The 17,931-nt window shown below is 35.5% G+C and overlaps 2 protein-coding genes across 3 annotated transcripts; both read left to right on the top strand.

Moving 5' to 3' along the window:
- The first annotated feature begins 163 nt into the window (after positions 1–163).
- On the top strand, positions 164–6,079 carry LOC112035240 (NEDD8-activating enzyme E1 catalytic subunit). Of its 2 annotated transcripts, none has more exons than XM_024068065.2 (9): positions 164–469; positions 607–770; positions 1,505–1,707; positions 1,987–2,219; positions 2,314–2,376; positions 2,501–2,557; positions 2,863–2,984; positions 3,697–3,814; positions 5,602–6,079. In XM_024068065.2, exons 1-9 carry the CDS (start codon positions 368–370, stop codon positions 5,887–5,889), a joined length of 1,350 nt encoding a protein of 449 aa, XP_023923833.1. In that variant the 5' UTR covers positions 164–367; the 3' UTR covers positions 5,890–6,079. The 2 variants fall into 2 exon arrangements, with proteins under 2 accessions (XP_023923833.1, XP_065630633.1); XM_065774561.1 differs by lacking the exon at positions 164–469 and adding an exon at positions 900–968 and having other exon boundaries at positions 657–770.
- A 4,306-nt stretch (positions 6,080–10,385) lies between these two features.
- Positions 10,386–11,512, top strand: LOC112035241 (uncharacterized). The gene is made up of 2 exons (XM_024068067.2): positions 10,386–10,812; positions 10,949–11,512. Exons 1-2 carry the CDS (start codon positions 10,675–10,677, stop codon positions 11,186–11,188), a joined length of 378 nt encoding a protein of 125 aa, XP_023923835.1. The 5' UTR covers positions 10,386–10,674; the 3' UTR covers positions 11,189–11,512.
- Positions 11,513–17,931: the final 6,419 nt, after the last annotated feature.

Raw genomic sequence — 17,931 nt, 5'->3', positions numbered from 1 at the left:
AGATATTTCCTAAAATAAATGTTAAGTTTCATTCTAATGTTATAACTTACAACTAAACTAATGAATATGTTTAGTTATTACATTACAACACATTTTATTACTAGTAGTAAAGATTACAATTCCTATTGTAATTCCCATTCAGTATACCAAACGTACCCTAAAAGTTCATGATGTTTTAACCAAGCCGAAGCGTAAAATCCAAGCTACTCACAACACAACACTGCCGGTTAATCGGGGTTTTTTTGTCTGTAAAAATTAGTGCTCTTTAGGCTTCGCCGCTAGAGCGTTCAGAAATTCAGAGACTTCTTTTATTTGTAACTACAAAAAGCGCAGAAACCCAGTCTCAGAGACACACCCACGCACAAAAATGGCGGACACCCTGGTGCAACCATGCCGATCGAGGGACCTTGACAAGCTCCTTCTCCGCCCTGGGAATATTATCGGCAATAACTTCGATCCTGGCCAAGAAGTAAACCGTCTTTTTCTTTTTCTCTGTGACATTTTGTCAAACAATTGATGTGCAATTTCTTTTGCTATTATAACTATAGCTATTTATCATCTTTTTGAAATTTGCTTTCTGGGTTTTTTTTTGTTGGTTGGTGGTAGTTGAGAGATGACCTTGCAGAATATGTAAAAGTTTTAGTGGTAGGAGCTGGTGGATTGGGATGTGAGTTGTTAAAGGACTTAGCTTTATCTGGTTTCAAAAATCTCGAGGTTATAGACATGGACACGATCGAGGTCACCAATCTCAATCGCCAATTCCTCTTTAGGTAAATTATTGTTCTTTTAAGATCCATGAATTTTTGTTTCTATGTTATTGTTATTATTTTGTGGTTTATTTTGTCTCAATCGAAGCTTATTATTATTATTCCCCAACGTTTTAATTTTTACTCTTTAAGATAGAGTATATGGATGACACCCTTTGTCATGGGTTATTTAGAAGATGGTGGAGCACTTGGGCTAAGTAGGTAATTTTTTTTTTGTTTATGTTACTGTTATGGGTCTCTTTGCCTGTTGGAGTTGTCATATTATTTGATTGATGGTTATCCATATCTGTATATTTGTGTGTGTTATATGTATATATGTATGTATGTATTGATTGGTATGTAACATACTTGTCCAATGAGTTTTGCCTATTAGGATAGATAAAACAAGACAAACCCTCCTATCTGCCTATCTTCTCTTTGTGTGTTCCCTATTTGAGAAGGGGTAGTTAATTTGGGATTAGCAAAATATTTATATTGATATACATCTAGAGGTGAGTATACTTTATTTGCCATTGTTTAGGTTAGGGCCTATAAATGATTATAAGCGGTTAGCCAAAGTAATCTGCAATCATTGCATTTGCTCTGACATCATTTCATTTGATGTTTACTACATTTAGTGCCTTACGCAAATAGCTCCAACAATTTTTCTTGGTTTATGTGTGCTGTATTATATTTCACATTTGCTTTTCAATATAAAGTTCGGAACTAATTTCTAACATTGGCTAATTCTATTTAAGATTTGAAGATGTTGGTAAGCCAAAAGCTGAAGTTGCTGCAAAGCGTGTCATGGAAAGAATTAGTGGCGTGAATATCAAGCCACATTATTGCCGGATTGAAGAAAAAGACATTGATTTTTATAGTGATTTTAGTATAATTGTTCTTGGTCTTGATTCAATTGAAGCTCGGAGCTACATCAATGCTGTAGCTTGTAGTTTTCTAGGTATGTAGCCATAACCTATCCAATTTTATAAGTTTCGGTAATCAGGTACGACTTAATTTTGGCCATCTCAATTGCTACATTATTTTATTGGTTTTTTACTTTTCTTATAAACTTATATGTAAAAGCAAATGCCAAAAGGCTTTCATGAGCCTTGGCATTGGTAGACAACCTCCTTAAATTTCCTGCTGGGTTCATAAGGTATCATTCCAGAAGTGACTAGTTGTTAATAAACTCTGCTTGAGCTGATTTGCTTCGTCTCATTGTTGTTTGGAAATTTAGAGTATGACTCTGATGATAAACCCCGAGATGAAACAATCAAACCTTTGGTAGATGGTGGGACTGAAGGTTTCAAGGGCCATGCTAGGGTTATTATACCAGGGGTCACGCCATGCTTTGAGTGCACCATCTGGCTTTTCCCCCCTCAAGTAAAGTTCCCCTTATGCACCCTTGCTGAAACTCCTAGAACTGCTGCTCATTGTATTGAATATGCCCACCTAATCAAGTGGGATGAGGTAATAAATTACTCAGCATTTTGTTCTCCCTTTTCCAAAGTGTGTATTTTATGTTAATTCTTTGTTATCATCTAAACATGCATTGTATTTGTAGGTTCATAGTGGAAAGACTTTTGATCCAGATGACCCAGAGCATATGAAGTGGATCTATAATGAGGTTAATAGAATGCAGTTATTTGCCGACTTTTTTTTTTTTTTTTTTTTAAAGTTATTTACCAACTTCTTTCTTTATATTGATTTCTGTTTGTGGCCATCTCACTGTTGTTACCCATATCCTGTAGGCTGTCAAGAGAGCTGAGCTTTTCGGCATTCCAGGAGTCACGTATTCTCTTACTCAGGTATTTGTAATTGAATAGCCCGGGATGTCAATTCCCAAAAGCTTAACTTTCACTCTATTTTATGCCCAAGTACTCTCTGGTTTGTCTAAGATGTTCTTCGGTTATCATATATTTAAAAAAATCATTTAAAAAAAAAAATGGCTTTCATCTCTTTATTATTGTGAGAATGCTTGTGAAAATAGTATTTAGCTTTTGATTAATATTTTTTCCAAATATTTTAAAGAATTCATTGTAAAAATAAAGTCAGAGTCAAAGTTTCAGATATCTAAATTGTTATTTTAGTGGATTCACCTTACTGTTTACAGGGAGTTGTGAAGAACATTATTCCAGCTATTGCTTCCACTAATGCAATTGTATCAGCTGCATGTGCACTTGAAGCTTTGAAGATTACGACAGGATGCAGCAAAACTCTATCAAACTATTTAACGTGGGTCATAATTTTCCTATTATTTTTTCTTAGCAAAAAATGCCTTATAATCTTGTCCTTGATATGGTGATACCCTTTGATGATAGATATATGTATAGGAACATTCATAATTATCATACTAAGATTAGGGCTTTTTGATACTTGAAAGGTCATGTGTCTTAAATTGCACGTGTTTAGACTTTGGAGACTGAACATAGTACCATTAAGGGTGGATGTCCCTGAAATTGTCTCATTTGACATGTTTATTCTACTTAATTGGTATTTTCCTATTGCATAACAATTTTAAAACTATTCGAAACTTCATCTATTTTCCCTACAATTTGTGTCACTCTTGGATCCTACCCTGTGGGTTATTGATTCAAGATAATCATATTGGTCAGTTTTGTGTCTCCTAGAAGCCTGTTCGGTATAGCTTTTTTGGGCTTATTTGGGTTATATACAACTTTTCAGGACTTTGTTCTTTCTGGGTATACTTTTTCCTAACATATTTTTTAAGTCAGATAAACCAACGGAAATAAGCTATACCAAACAAATCATTAAAACCCTTGTTAATTAGTTACTCTAATTTTGTTAAAACACGCCTAAATTTGTGAGTGTGTGTGTGTGTGTGTTTTTTTTTTCTTTTCTAAAATATTAATCTAATTTGGGAAACTTATTTTTATTTTCTAATCAATTATTTGGAAAACTTATAAACTGATTTAAACCTTTGTAGGTATAATGGGGCAGAAGGGCTTCACACTAAAGTAACTGAATTTGTAAGAGACAAGGACTGTCTCGTATGTGGCCCAGGTGTTCTTATTGAGCTGGAAACTTCGGTTACTCTGCAAAAGGTAATTTTAGTTTACACTGTTAAATTATGGATGCAACAATGTTCTCTGTTCTTAATTTATTGTTCTTGTTTTTCCATATTGGATATTTGGATGCTGTTTTATCTGGTACAGTCTGAGAATCATTGAACCTGCTTGATTTGGTTGTACATTCCTTCTTTATGCATTAGTTTGAGAAGAAGAACCAAGTTGGTGATTTATTTAGTTTGCAGTTGATACCTTTAGTGAAGTTGCTTGATCCTAGAAGCTAGCCGTTAATAAAATGAAATTCCCACTTGAACCTGTTGAGTCCGAAAGCAATAGACAACCTGAATTAAACTAAGGTCTACCTGTTTGACTCTTTGTAGACCTTGATTTTTCCTCTACTATTGATGCTGATTTGGATCCTCTGCAAGTTTATTTCTAGCTGTGACCTTGGATGCCTATTAAAAATTATTTCAGCTCAGGGAAAAATAACTTTGCCTGAAAATTTCACACTTCATGATTTGTGGGGGGTGGGGGTAGATGGTTTTGTTGAATCATTTATAGATGAGATAGTTTGATGAGCATGATAAATATGGAAGGAAACATATAATTCAACAATGAGTTTGAGGAAATACTTTGTCAATAAAAAGATATTGGAACATTAACAAAAGTTATACTAATTATTTTATCGATAAAAAATTGTCCAAAAGTTAATATAAGTGTAATTAGTAGGAATGCACTAGATGGAGAATGCTTCTTTCATTTTCTATATTAGGTGAATTTTATTCTTTGTCGTTAGATACAGTGGGGATACAGTGGATATGCTTTTTGAGACTCTAGGTATTGCATGTGAATCTTTCTGTCATGCATGGATTGATGTGTGCCTTTATGCTTCCTTCAGAGAAAGGTGAGGTAAAGAGAAAAGTTAAGAAAGAAAGAAAGATGATTCTTTCCTCACGTTTGGCAGGGTGGGTAGAAAAGATATGCTTTTCTTAGCAATTTCTTTTCTTTGTCTTAGCTCTTTCTAGGAGCCAGATATATTTGAAATAATTTGAACTCTGAATCGATATGCTTTTCTTAGCAATTTCTTTTCTTTGCCTTAGCTCTTTCTAGGAGCCAGATATATTTGAAATAATTTGAACTCTGAATCATCTCTTTTGAATGCTAGTACCAAGGCATTTTTCCAAATCTAGGGATAGACCCACTTTCCAAGTTCAACAAGTGTTATAGCCGGAATTTTTTTTTTAAAATCTAAAGCTTTGTTATGAGAAACATAGATTAACTTTTTGATTTTTTGCTTACAACAAGTGGCGATGACAGGATCGGCGATTTGAACTCAAATTCTCATCTATGGGATAACTAGAAAATGCCACTGACCTACAAGACTCTTAACAACATGCTAAACTTTAGATTACCCTTCTGTCGTTCTTTTTTAGCTGGAATTTCAAATGCATTGCAAAAAAACACAAGTCTTTTAACCTCCGAGTGACATATGTTTGTTTTCTTAATTATATTAACTTCTTTTCACTGGCCATACATCTCTTGTTATACATTTTAGTGTTGAACAATAGTTGTATTGTGTCACTACATAAACGGCACATCTCAAATTTCCATTCGTCAAAGTCATTATACAGAAGTTGATAGAGTAAATGGTGTACAATCTCAAATTCACAATCATCAAAATTAGTGCTCTACTTTTCTTCATGTCTATCAAAACAAAATGAATGGTAGTAAGTGCATGAGCAAGACAATTACATTTTGATTTTCAGCTGTCTTTGCTATTTTATGCTTGTCCTAATTTACTTTTCTTTTCTTTTTTGGCACAGTTCATTGACATACTCGAAAAGCATCCTGATCTGCTATTATCAAAAGCTAGTGTCACACACCAAGGGAGCAGTCTGTATATGCAGGCACCTCCGGTACTGGAAGAGATGACCCGATCAAACCTAAATCTTCCACTTTTTGACCTAATGGGTAAAACTTCAAGGGGTACAATCCATGTGACCGGTACAACCAGCAAGAACGACACGAAGACCTCCGTACTGAGAAAATTACGTGTTTTTTTTAAGGGAGTTGATGGGGTTACAGACATGGATATGGCTGGCGGGGCATAACTTATGTAATGCTTCTCAATTTACTTTTGAAACCAGAAGATGTTAAAGCTTTTAAAACATCCTCTCCATCTCTCTCTGGTCCCTTGAAAATTAGAGCAGTTGAAGGTAAAAACTGATGAGGCTAGGTTGAATTCCATTTGATTCTGTAAAAATTTTCCATAGATGACTGTTCTATAGAACATTTGAAGTAGTGATTTTTTTTTTTTTTTTTTTTTTTTTTTTTTTTTTTTTTTTTTTTTTGAGAATGATTTGAAGCAATGAATTTAAACCAAAAAATGAATTTACACAGTTCTTAAGTTTCATTTATTGTCTAAATCGAGAATGATCTGAAGTAATGAATTTAAACCAAAAAATGAATTTACACAGTTCTTAAGTTTCATTTATTGTCTAAATCGAAGTAGATCAAACACTTTTTTTTTTTTTTTTGGAGAAACCGGAGTAGATCAAACATGTTAAATGCCCAATTTATGATTCCCATGATGGATATTTGGATTCTTGTTTCACTTTAAGAGGCGTTTGGTTTGCTGTGATGTGCCCTTGATGTAATGCACAATATGATATTGTGACATTAAGATTTTTTATTTATTTTATTTTTTTCAAAGTTATTAATTTCGTTCTGTTCCGGCCGGAATGGCCGGAATTTCTCATACCGGTGTGCAATTCGGAATGGTACTCTCACCCATTCCACCTCAGGTCAAATTCCGACCTGTTTTGGGGTGTTTCGGCCATTTTGGTCAATTTCGGGCAGAAAGAGAATTTTGGCCGGTATTGGTTTTGCCTTATAAAAAAAAAAAATCTATCATGCAACTATGTTATTTTACATCTTAAATCAAATGTTCACAGATCCATTCACACATGTAAAGCTTTTATTTTGACAAGATCTAAAGCTTTAAATTCATAAGAAAATAATCACAACCCAAAAAGAAATTAAGAAGAGAAAAGGAAATTAACAACAATGGCAGTGTCCAACCTTCATCTGTATGCTCTATCTTTTCTTTTCCCTTTTCATTTTTAGCTTTATTTTCTTTCTGCACTACATTTTTTCACTTGCTTGTCTTCACGTTTTGTCAAACCTTTAGGTTGCTAAGAGCTTGAGACTTTTTTCTTTGTTAAGCTGAATGTTAAAAACCTGAGACTTGTTATTTTTGAACAATGGTTATCTGGTTGGATAAAGTTTTGAATAGCTCCTACTTCCAAAATATAATTGTCTTTTAGCGAATCTGAAAATTATTATTTTATTTGATTTTTGAATGGTGTGATGGGTTATTACTTATTAGTATCTACCTGCCTATTGAAGTGCATTAGAAATAGAGTGTAGGCATGGAGTTTCCTTTATGACACAATGTGAGGGAATTAATTTATTATAATAATATCATACTTTTTTTTTTTATACTATATATATATATATATTTTTTTAAAAAAAACCTGAAACACCTTGAAACGGTACACTAGAATAGGCCAGTACCAAAATATTTCATTCCACTGAACAAACTGAAACGGGGTCCGAAACAGAATTAATAACATAGATTTTTTTTAACATTACTATGATTTAAAATTACAAAATATATCATATCACCTTAATCTTATCACCTTCCTAAACAATGTAATGTTGTGTTCTTTTATTGAGATTACATTAATGTAAAATTACAATAACGTAATATTACGGTATAATATAACACCACGGCGAACTAAACACTCCCTAAATATGTGTCTTGTATATATTGTACGTTGTAAAACAGCCCATCCAAGACCTCCAGAATTTTGAAGACCACAGAACTTTCTCAACCCATTTCTTGTCTCTGATCCAGCAATAACAAAACAAGTCCCCTGAATCCATTTTCTCCAGATTGCATAAAGGGCCTCTCAGTCTCGGATGGTGAAAACAATTGCTAGACACCTCTTAATTGACGAAGAAAAATATCTTTTGCCGTTTCTACTCTCACAGTTAAAAGGAATGCCTTTCAATCAACTTTTCCTCAGTACTCCAATGTACCAAAACCAGAATTTGCCAACTTCCACAGCTCTATGCCCATCTTAAACCCCAGTAGGCACCTCCTGTTTTGTGAAGTATCAGCTCCAGCCCATAGTCTCGTTAGTTTAGTATATAAATAATTAAGAACATGATGCCCACTTTATAGTTTATATATTGAAGTTCCGCTCCAAAATACTTTTTGACTCTAAAATTGCAAAAGTTGTGCACTGTTTTGTGCACAATCTGGTGGGCCACACTGTGGATCTAATGATTCTAATCGAATCCCCATATCACGTGAGGGGGGTTGATGATGATAGCTGTAATGAAGACTGAAGAGTAAAGAGCATAATGATGAAAAAGGGAAGAGATGTCAAATTTAAGTGATAAAAGTAGCAAAGAATCCAAGGCCGCTAAACAATTATGCTGAACAAAAATTACCCAACAAAGAATTACTCACAAGTGGGGTACTTAATAATTTGATTGCTCTTTAGGTCAAATTCGTTGGTATCAATAGGTCTTTATTTTGTGCAGACGGGATTCAATCCTTAATTTTTTATTTGACCACAAAAAATTTCACCTGTTGAGCAAGCCTTAACTAAAAGGGTTCAAAATAATTTGAAAAAATGAGCTTGACAAGGGCTGAAAAGTCCCAAGATTGCAGAATTTCTCCAAGGGTAGAAGACAGGACTCACATGGGAAGCAGACTGCCAAGCCCTTTTGAATGTTCACAGCCACTCACTTTTAGTACTAACTCTTATGTTATATAGTAAATCTTTCTTGCTGAAGGAAGAGGATGAGGCACTTTTGTGTTGGGTCCTTATACTTTTGCCTCTATTTAGTATCTAGCTTCAAAGCTTTTAGATTACGTTTGGACGCAAGGGAAAAAAGAAAAGAAAAGAAGAACAAAATAGTAGTTAAAATATGCTAATTTTGGTATATTTCATTTCCCCATCTATCCACATCCAAAAGTACCTATGGAAGATTTTCATTGGGATTAATAAAAGCAGGCCAAACCTTAGCTATTGGAATCATTTATGTTCTGAGCAACAACAAAAATGAAAAACGAAAATTGCATAGAGACATGTTCATAGCTAACATAATAATTAATTCACCATTTCATTTAACATCTAAAATCTCCCGAGTCCACAATTATTATATTTGTTTCCTAATAAAGGACTGGTTAGACATTGACCATACATTTTTGCAGATATATCATTACCTTCTGTCATCAAATTGCCAATTGCAACTAGGATCCAACATCAACAAATGAGGAAGAATTGGAAGAGGAATAAAGCACCGGCAAACTGCTAACTACCATCTAGCAATTGCACTCCAAGGTATAATGAAAGTCATAATAGACAGTTCTTATTCAAAGATACAATTAATAACAAAAGAGATATATCCATGCACCATATTATTGAAAACGAAAGGGTCCCTTAGCCAGCCAGCAAACAGTGTGGAATGTGGACCATACATTGATATTTGACCCCCATAATTCAGAATTTGCTTTCCGGAGAAGTGTAAAGTACTAGCAGATGAGGTATGATGTGTTTAAAGAAGAAATGGAAAATGAGTTTGATGAAACAAGTTAATTAATGCATGTGTTTGCTCCAGTACTAGTATTTTAGAGTAGTCACTTTCTACTGCTTTATTGACACCTCTTCTCTGTGTCACAAAAGATGAAAAATGAAAAAAAGAAAGTAGTATGGATGCTCACAACCATAGGTTGATGGTCCTCCAAACTCATGCAGAGCTGTACCAACAGTTTCATTCTTCTTAATTATGACTATTGGTCCACACAACAAGGTTTTCACTATTCAAACAAAGATGCACTGTAGCAAATGAATCTGATTCACCAATTGTTTTAACTGATTATTAATCCGTTGGTATTACATGCATACGTCTTTTAATTTCCACCTTTCAATTTAAATAAAAGCATGCGGTCCTATTAATCCTATTCTTCCATATGTCACTATCATTTGTGTCTTATTTAAGTTGTTCATAAGAAGGTTAAGGCTTTTCTATACAGAGAATATTCACAAAATTTCCAAATCTATAAAATACAAAAATAAAGAAAAGATATGTACTAAAAATAATAATTATACAAGATAATATTTACATGGTTCGGCAATTTGCCTACGTCCATGGAGTTAAAGTCAAAACTTAGGGCCCATCGCTTCATGAACTAAGTCTCAGAAAACTTCTCATTAAAAACCATAGCGCTTTTTTATTGGGTTGAATCATAATCCAGATCAAATACAAATAGATTCCACATAGCCATACATCTTAATTATTTGCCATTACCCTTATTAAGATATTAGCTAAGGAACTATTATATCTGCCTACAAATTTATGTCATCGATAGTGTATATACTATGTACATGTGTTTTTTGAATTATGAACCGTACCTTATGCCATTTGGGTAAAAAAAAAAAAAAAGATGAGAGAGAGCACTCATTTACAACCAAGAGTGGTAGAGATTGAGTCTATCCTAAATTAGATATCTGGGTGTGGATTGTTGCCGGCTGGTCCTCATCTCTTTCTTCAACTAGATAATATCATAACACACTTCCATGAGCTTTGTGGGTTCGTAGGACTTGTCCAGATTGGCCAACTAGACCATGACCCCACCATTGCACATGTACATCCCTACTAGACCATATACTTCAATTTACCTATCCCTACCTTCCTTTACCTATTTAAACCTCTTTATCCCCATTGAGTTTGGAGAAAAGAGAAAAAAAAGATACCACAAAAGTGAAGAACAATAGAACACCAAAACACACAAACAAGGTCTAGTTTGAGTAGAAATAATGGAAGTGGCTATGGAAGTAGAAGATGATTCATTTTTTGCAGACTTAAGCAAGCAAATCTCTCTTTTAATCATGGATGACGACGAGGAAGACCCGGTTACAAATTGTCCTTCAGTTTCTCCTTCAGTTTCTCTCCAGGTTCTTAGTTCTTCATTGTGTGAATGTGTATATATATATATATACTTTGTATTTTCTTGTGCTATAAGTAACCTTTTTTTACTTCTAAATTTTTTAATTTATTTGGTTACTAAATGAGTGTGGTTGAATTTTTCAGGATTTTTCTCCAGCAATCCATCCACCTACACAATTACCTCAATTTCTTTATCATGAACAAACTTGCAAAAGAGAGAGCAAAGGAACTGGAGTTTTCATCCCCCAATTGTCACAGCCCAGGAGGAAGCACAGGCAAGGAAGATTTGCTTCTTACACCACAAAATCCCAGAGACAGCCTGATAATACTAGGATGGTTTCCCAAGTGTCTTCAAAGTATTCTTTTAAACCAAAAAAAGTTTGAGGACAGACAGACCATCATGAAGTGTAGGATTCAGATTCAATAATCTCTACTAATTAATTATTCTTTGCCTAAAATGTGCTAAGGCAAGGATCTTGTGATTTTTAAGGTTTATATATATATATATATATGATGATCATGTACATGGAAAAGCTATATATATATATACTTTGTTCCTTAGTGTGTCATACAGAGGCTCACCACTCCCAACTGTGGACAATGGACATGTATGGTGGTTAATTATTGAGCTTGATAAAGAATAAGCTTCTGTATTGCTCATTTAAGACTATCGGTCAATTTAATTTATTTAGTGTTCGCGGATTACAATATTTGGCTAATACCTTTGGTTGCTACTTGTAAATACAAATTTCTAGCTATCAGAAATTTAATGGGAACATCTTAATTTGAATAGAGTTGAACAGATTAACTATTGGTAGCACTAAATTGTGGATCTTGAGAGAATGAACACTTTCTCAGCAATTAGCAATTTGTTAAAGAAACTAGCTGTTGAGCCTAAACTTTCAGTCTTTTTTCTTAATCATTTTCTTGATTTTGGTTGGCAAATATGGAATCATTCTCCTTCATGTAAAGATTTAGATGTGGTTAACTACATTGGCATGTTGAATCTCCAACCTGAAGCTAAGAGAAGATTTTTTGTATTCACTAGGAAAAAATAAAACAAAGATGCTTATAGTTATAACATACAAGTATCAGCTTTTTCCTTTTGAGCAATTTGCTGGTTATTGTAATACAACCTAAAAGAATACGAAGATACCATGATTGTCAATATAAGCTCCTGTTCATTATTGGATTCCATTAGGGCCATCAACAAGCTGCACAATTGAAGGCATCAACTTTGAAATTTACCTTTAATCATGACATTATTAGTTTGTTCTCTCCTTTTGACCTTTTTTTTAAAAACTCTAGTGTGAAATGATTAGGTGGTTTGACATATCATTACCATACTCTCTCATCTATTAACCATTTATTGCATTCCTCTCATCCTCTGTTTATTTTCCACCAATAGCAAAAGTTTTCTCATAAGGAAAATGTTTTGTACAACTAAAATATTTCATAAGCGAGTCCTCATTTTTCCTACTAGTTCTAATCATTTAAAAGTTAATAAGAAAAATAGTAAATGAATTAACTACCAAATCAAATACAAATCTTCCATTACACTTTTTGTATTTTACTTCATGCTCCGTCAATCATAATTTGTCATTTATTCTTTTAACTTTTTTTATAAAATTATATTCCTATTAAATATATGTGAAATCTCACATAAGTTGAAGGTGTACATCACAAAACATAAGCTTGAAATCATCGCACATTTAGTTTATTTGGTTTAATTACACTAAATGATTAGCAATAATAAAAATAGAAATAAAAATAAAAAGAGGGGGTTATGATTTATGAAAGACGCACTAACATAAGCTACTCTATTAGGCTTTTGTTTAAAATAAAATAACTTATTTAAAAAAATAAAACAGATATTAAGACAAGTATGGTACTTTGGATCGAACATCACAATTAAATCTTATTTACAACTCAAAAAAAAAAAAAAAAAAAGGGTAAAATAAAACAGATATTAAGACAAGTATGGTACTTTGGATCGAACATCACAATTAAATCTTATTTACAACTCAAAAAAAAAAAAAAAAAAAAGGGTGGTGGACCCAAGAACTGCTGAAGCTATAGCTAGGGTCCAAAGCTAGAGATAGCAATAATAGTACTTAATCAATTAGTTAATTGAGGACTCCTACCTGAATGTTTTTTGAAAACATAGTACACTTCAAATTTTATTTAGAACTCGCAAATTGGGTGGACCCAAGTAAAGTGCTGTTGCTAGAGCTAGAGTACAAAGTTATAGCTAGCAAGATCTGGTAGTACTTAATTAGTTAGTTGGGGAAAAAAAAAAGTAATTAGATGTTTAAGGAATTGGTTTAAAAAAAATACTTTTAGAAATTTATTATGAGAAATTGAAAAATATAAATAATTCTTTTGACAATTTTTTTATATTTTTCATAAACATGTGATAAAAAATTTTCTAAAATAATTTATTAATAAATACTCTAAAAACACCCATTAATCAAAATCATTAGTTAATCAAGTTATTATACTTGAAATCACATTTTGAAAACATAATATCATTTAAAATTTCATTTGATGATACTAGATTCATTCATAAAAAAGTAACTGAATTTTACGTAGGCTATTAAAGCTACCATAATCCCCCTCCTTCTAAACTCAAGACTGGGTGTAAATAAAATATATGACACTTTCAATTGATGTGCTCTAAGGCTATTATACTTGAAGGTATCTTTCTTTCCAGCATTGCATCTCATCATGTCATTTCAATTTTGCTGTCATATTCAAGTTCTTTTTCCCCCCTAACATCATGTTTTCCATTTTCTTTAGGCGATCTTTCTCATTTCCATTTCTCACATACTTTTCAATTTCAGTCACCCAATTGTCAATCCCTCATATCACATGACACATATTTATGGTGGGAACCAGCGTGTGAAGAACTGGACCCCAAACTTAGATGCCTACTATTTGTACTTGTTTTACCTGAAATGATTTTTTTTTCCAAACTAAATTATTGAAGTCATAATTTGTCAAAGGATTCTTTGTCATCACAGAGAAGAGTAAAGGAAAAATAAATAAATAAAGCAAAAGATAAAGATATTCTTAATGGAATATTTGCTTTGATTGGTTTTGAAATCTAGCTAGCAAGCACCCACTTATACAGGCCATCTAATAACTACTTCAAACAATTGCAAAATCATTTTGAAGGATAAAATGAATCTAGTGGGTGTCCACACCTTTTTTTAATTTTTCTTCATAGCTTTACACACAGGCAATTGGTACGAGGCTGATTCAGAAAGTGAAAAGAAGTATGCACCACAGACCTTAAAACATACCAAAATGATGCAGCATTTGAACTCATTTGGAAAGAACAAAGCCATATATCTTGGCCTTTAATAACCTCCAACTTCATATCATCATGTCTAATCACATTGAGGAGAGAATTGATTTGAGGCCACAACTAACTTTGAATTATCTAGTAAGCCCAGAGAATGTAGCTGTCCCAATAATGTCATATCATGTGTTAGGGATGGGATGTGTGATGGGTCACGTTGAAGCAAAAAATCTGCTACTCATTGTAAGGTCACACTGAGGGGCAGTATGTAAAATGGTGAATTCAATGGATCCAATTATATATAATTGATTGAGTGATCCAATTATCAATAATGGGTTGTAGACTCATAGGCCAGATTCCTCGGGTGAAAGTGAATCACCATTACTGTGAAGTAAATAAATGGGATAATCCGTTAGCTAGAAGAGACTCAAAGCTAAACTAAGATTTTGTTATTTTTAATAGTTTGCCTATAGACATTTGTATGCTTCTATTTTATGACAATGACAGATTATACTATGAGACGATTTGTCCTCAAAATTCTTTTAGTTCTGTTTAGTTAATTAAAGTCTTTTTTCTACCCAAAAAAAAAAAATATATATATATATATATAATAAGGTCAAAATTAAGTTATATCTAATATAATTTTAAGCAATATTACACTATTTAATATATTTCTATTGAGTAGCACTTAGTGCCACACATCATATTGGTATGTTTTAGGTCTAATAAATTGTACGTGTCTCCCCTAAATTCTGAAACTAAACAATATATCATGATTAATTTATCAGTGATAAACACATTGTCTCATACAAATTAAATTTTCATCATTATAAAAGAAAAGAGTTAATTTTTTTTTTTTTTTTTAAAGCAGGGGTGTAAGGACTCAATTTGGATTGACCCTGAGTGATGGGTTTTCAGCCCAATAAGCCCAAACAATACATTTATAGAGAGTGGGGTGAAAGGTTTAGGTGCTGGCCGTCGATCACCAAGCATGAACTTTCTCATAAAAAAGAAAAATGCTAAGAGTTTCTTTACCAATGGGGGATGCTCCTCGGCCTGTGGCCGAGGAGGCTTTATTGTTCTCCCTTTTTTCTTCCCCCCCCCCCCCCTTGTTTACTTTACTAACTTTTCTTTTATAGTTTTCATCTTCCTATCCCTTCCTTCCATCTGTTGATCATCTATTTGCTTTCTTTTCTGGCCGTCCGTCCCATCAGAGGCCTTATCGTACTCAAGTGGTTCACTCTGATCAACGTTATCCTCCAAGGGGTTACCTCCCCATTAATGCGGCCAGGGGGAGTTAGTTGAATGCATTAAATGTGAGAATGACAGCTTACTTTGGGGTTAGTCTCTCCCCAAAATCACCTTCGTCAGGCCGAGGATAAGGTGGTCCTCGGTGTGGATTGGGAAAAAAGGCTTTCCCTCACCTTGGCCCTGAATAGCCTGTGCTCCTCGGCCTGGGCCTCGGGCCTGCTACATGATGGGCCGAGGCCATCAGGCCCATGGGCCCACAATAGCCCTCAAAACTCTGCTGCACGTCCCCTCGGACGGGGAGGAGGGTTTTGATACCTGCTAGTCTATTGAACGAATTGCCCCGCTTCGGTTTGTACTGATGCTGGCGGCTTTTTGACTGCCCGATGCGCGTTTTTAGCGTTTCAAAACTTAGTGGGCCCCACATTAAATTTTGGCGGCACCAGTTTCCCACTTTCAACGGCATGATCTTTTGCTTTTATGAGCAAGCGGTTACATTTGGGGAACCTAAGGGGGGAGTATAAATACCTGTTTGAACCGCCTGGTTTCATCATTTTCGCGCTTACAATTATTGACGCATATAGTTTGAATCTGGTTCGACTTGCACACACACTGAAGAGTATCGTCATATTTCTGTAAGTCCTCTTTTTCTAGCGACCCCAAATTTCCTTGATTTCACTCTTCCTTTTCTCTTTTGGAACTTTTAGTTGTCTTTGGGGAATGGGTAAGTTTAGGAAGTTGGTCGAGTCCGAGAGATGATGAACAAATTCATTGTTGACTATGGAATACCCAAAATGTGAATTTAAAGTACTGTGAAGAGGGTGAGTGGTACCTTAGGAGGAGAGAGGGTGAAGTTGTGATCCCGATAGTTGCTTTCGTAGAAGGAGGGATGAGAATCCCTATGAGGCCGGTGACCCTTAATTACCTTAGGCATTTTCGCCTGGCCCCTACTCAGTGTGCCGTGAATGTATTTAGGATATTAGGGTGTGTAGATACCCTGAATGAGAAAATGGGGCTGAGACTGACTCACCACGATGTGAACTGGTGTTACAACCTTCATCACCTGAGGGGTAAGACATATTATATGAAGACAAGGGACGATAGGGTTCGTCTTATCCAGTGTCTTCCTGATTCCAATAAGGGGTTGAACCAAGATTTCCTCATAGTGTCGGGAGAGTGGCACGACGGCTTTCATTGCCCAACGGCAGAGGGGGAGCCAGGTAGGGCATCCGAATACAAGATAATCTAGGTCTCAGCATTTTCAAGTTCTATACCTGTATACTAGATTTGTTGATTAACCATAGGAATTTCGCTTTTCTTTTCGCAGACCCACACGCTTTTGCACGTCATTTCCACCTGGTTAACAAAGCGGATTTGGAGACCGTTCTCAGGTCGGACCTTTTCTTGAACGAACCTGATAACCAAGTCAGAGCTGCTCATAAAATCCTCGGGTGCGACCCAGCTCAGACGTCATTCCCAGTTCCACAGCACGTAATTAGAGCTCGTGACCCTCGGCTTACGCAGATTACCGTGGTGGAGAGGGTTTTGCTTTACTGAGGGGTCTTATATACCTGAAGGCATTCCGCTATCAGGTCCCTCCTCATCCCGGCAAGTAACGGTGGCCGAGAAAGGACCATCTAAGAAAGCGAGGGAGGTGGTTGAACTGAGTTCCTCTGAAGACGAATATAGTGTGTTTGACTTAGTTGATCAGTCCGAGGATCCTCCCGGTGACCTAGGAGACCCTCACTTGTCCGAAGCGATCTTCAGTCCTTAAGAGTTGGTACCCAGGCTGAGATGGGTTTAAAAAGACAGCCCCAAACTAATCTTCTTGACCTGCTTGAAGGCGGTTCCAAGAAGGATGTACCAGGGGAGTCGCAGCCCCGCCCCCAGCACCTCAGCCTCAGATTCCAACCATGCAAACCAGGTCGTCCTCCGTTCCTACAGTAACAGCCCCTTCCACTGAGTCTCCTGACCCGAAAAGGAAAAGACTTTCTAAGGGTAAGGAGCCAATGGATGGGAGCAAATCTCATTCTTCGCCCGAAGAGGGTAGGACTCGCAGGCCTTCAAAGCAATTGAAGCTCGGCGATCAAAGGAAGAGCAAGAAGACCTCCCAGCAGCCCCAGGCCCAAGCATGGCTGCCTGCTGCCATGCTCCATGATCAGCCCCTAATGGATAACGCGTCGATACGAGAGTCTCAAGGAGACAAGGGGGCTCTCGTGGCCGAGGCCCTAGAGAAATCTCTTCTTCTTCCCACTGATATGGCCGAGTTAGAGAAAATGAGTGGGGTAGAAGTTGTCCTCGACCTTAAGAAATATCTAGGCATGGTAGGTCCCTCGGCACCTATTCATTTTACTAAAAATTTTGTCGCTTAGTATTTTTCTTTCTCTTTACAGAGTTGCTTATTTTTACTGGCAGGCTATCCAGGCCCTTTTCAGGTTGGGCGATGAGGTTAGTGACCATAGCCATGCCTTAGCGCAAGAGCGCGACAAATTCTTGGAGGCTGCCAATACTCTTAAGAGATTTGAGGTCGACCTGAAAAAGGCGACCGAGGATCTGGCAGAAATCAAGCCTACTG

The sequence above is a fragment of the Quercus suber genome, unplaced genomic scaffold (genome assembly GCF_002906115.3).
Source record: "Quercus suber isolate HL8 unplaced genomic scaffold, Cork oak 2.0 scaffold_7, whole genome shotgun sequence".
NCBI lineage: Eukaryota > Viridiplantae > Streptophyta > Magnoliopsida > Fagales > Fagaceae > Quercus > Quercus suber.
The sequence above is the reverse complement of the archived record's forward strand: the minus strand, read 5'-3'. Positions and strand labels throughout refer to the sequence as shown.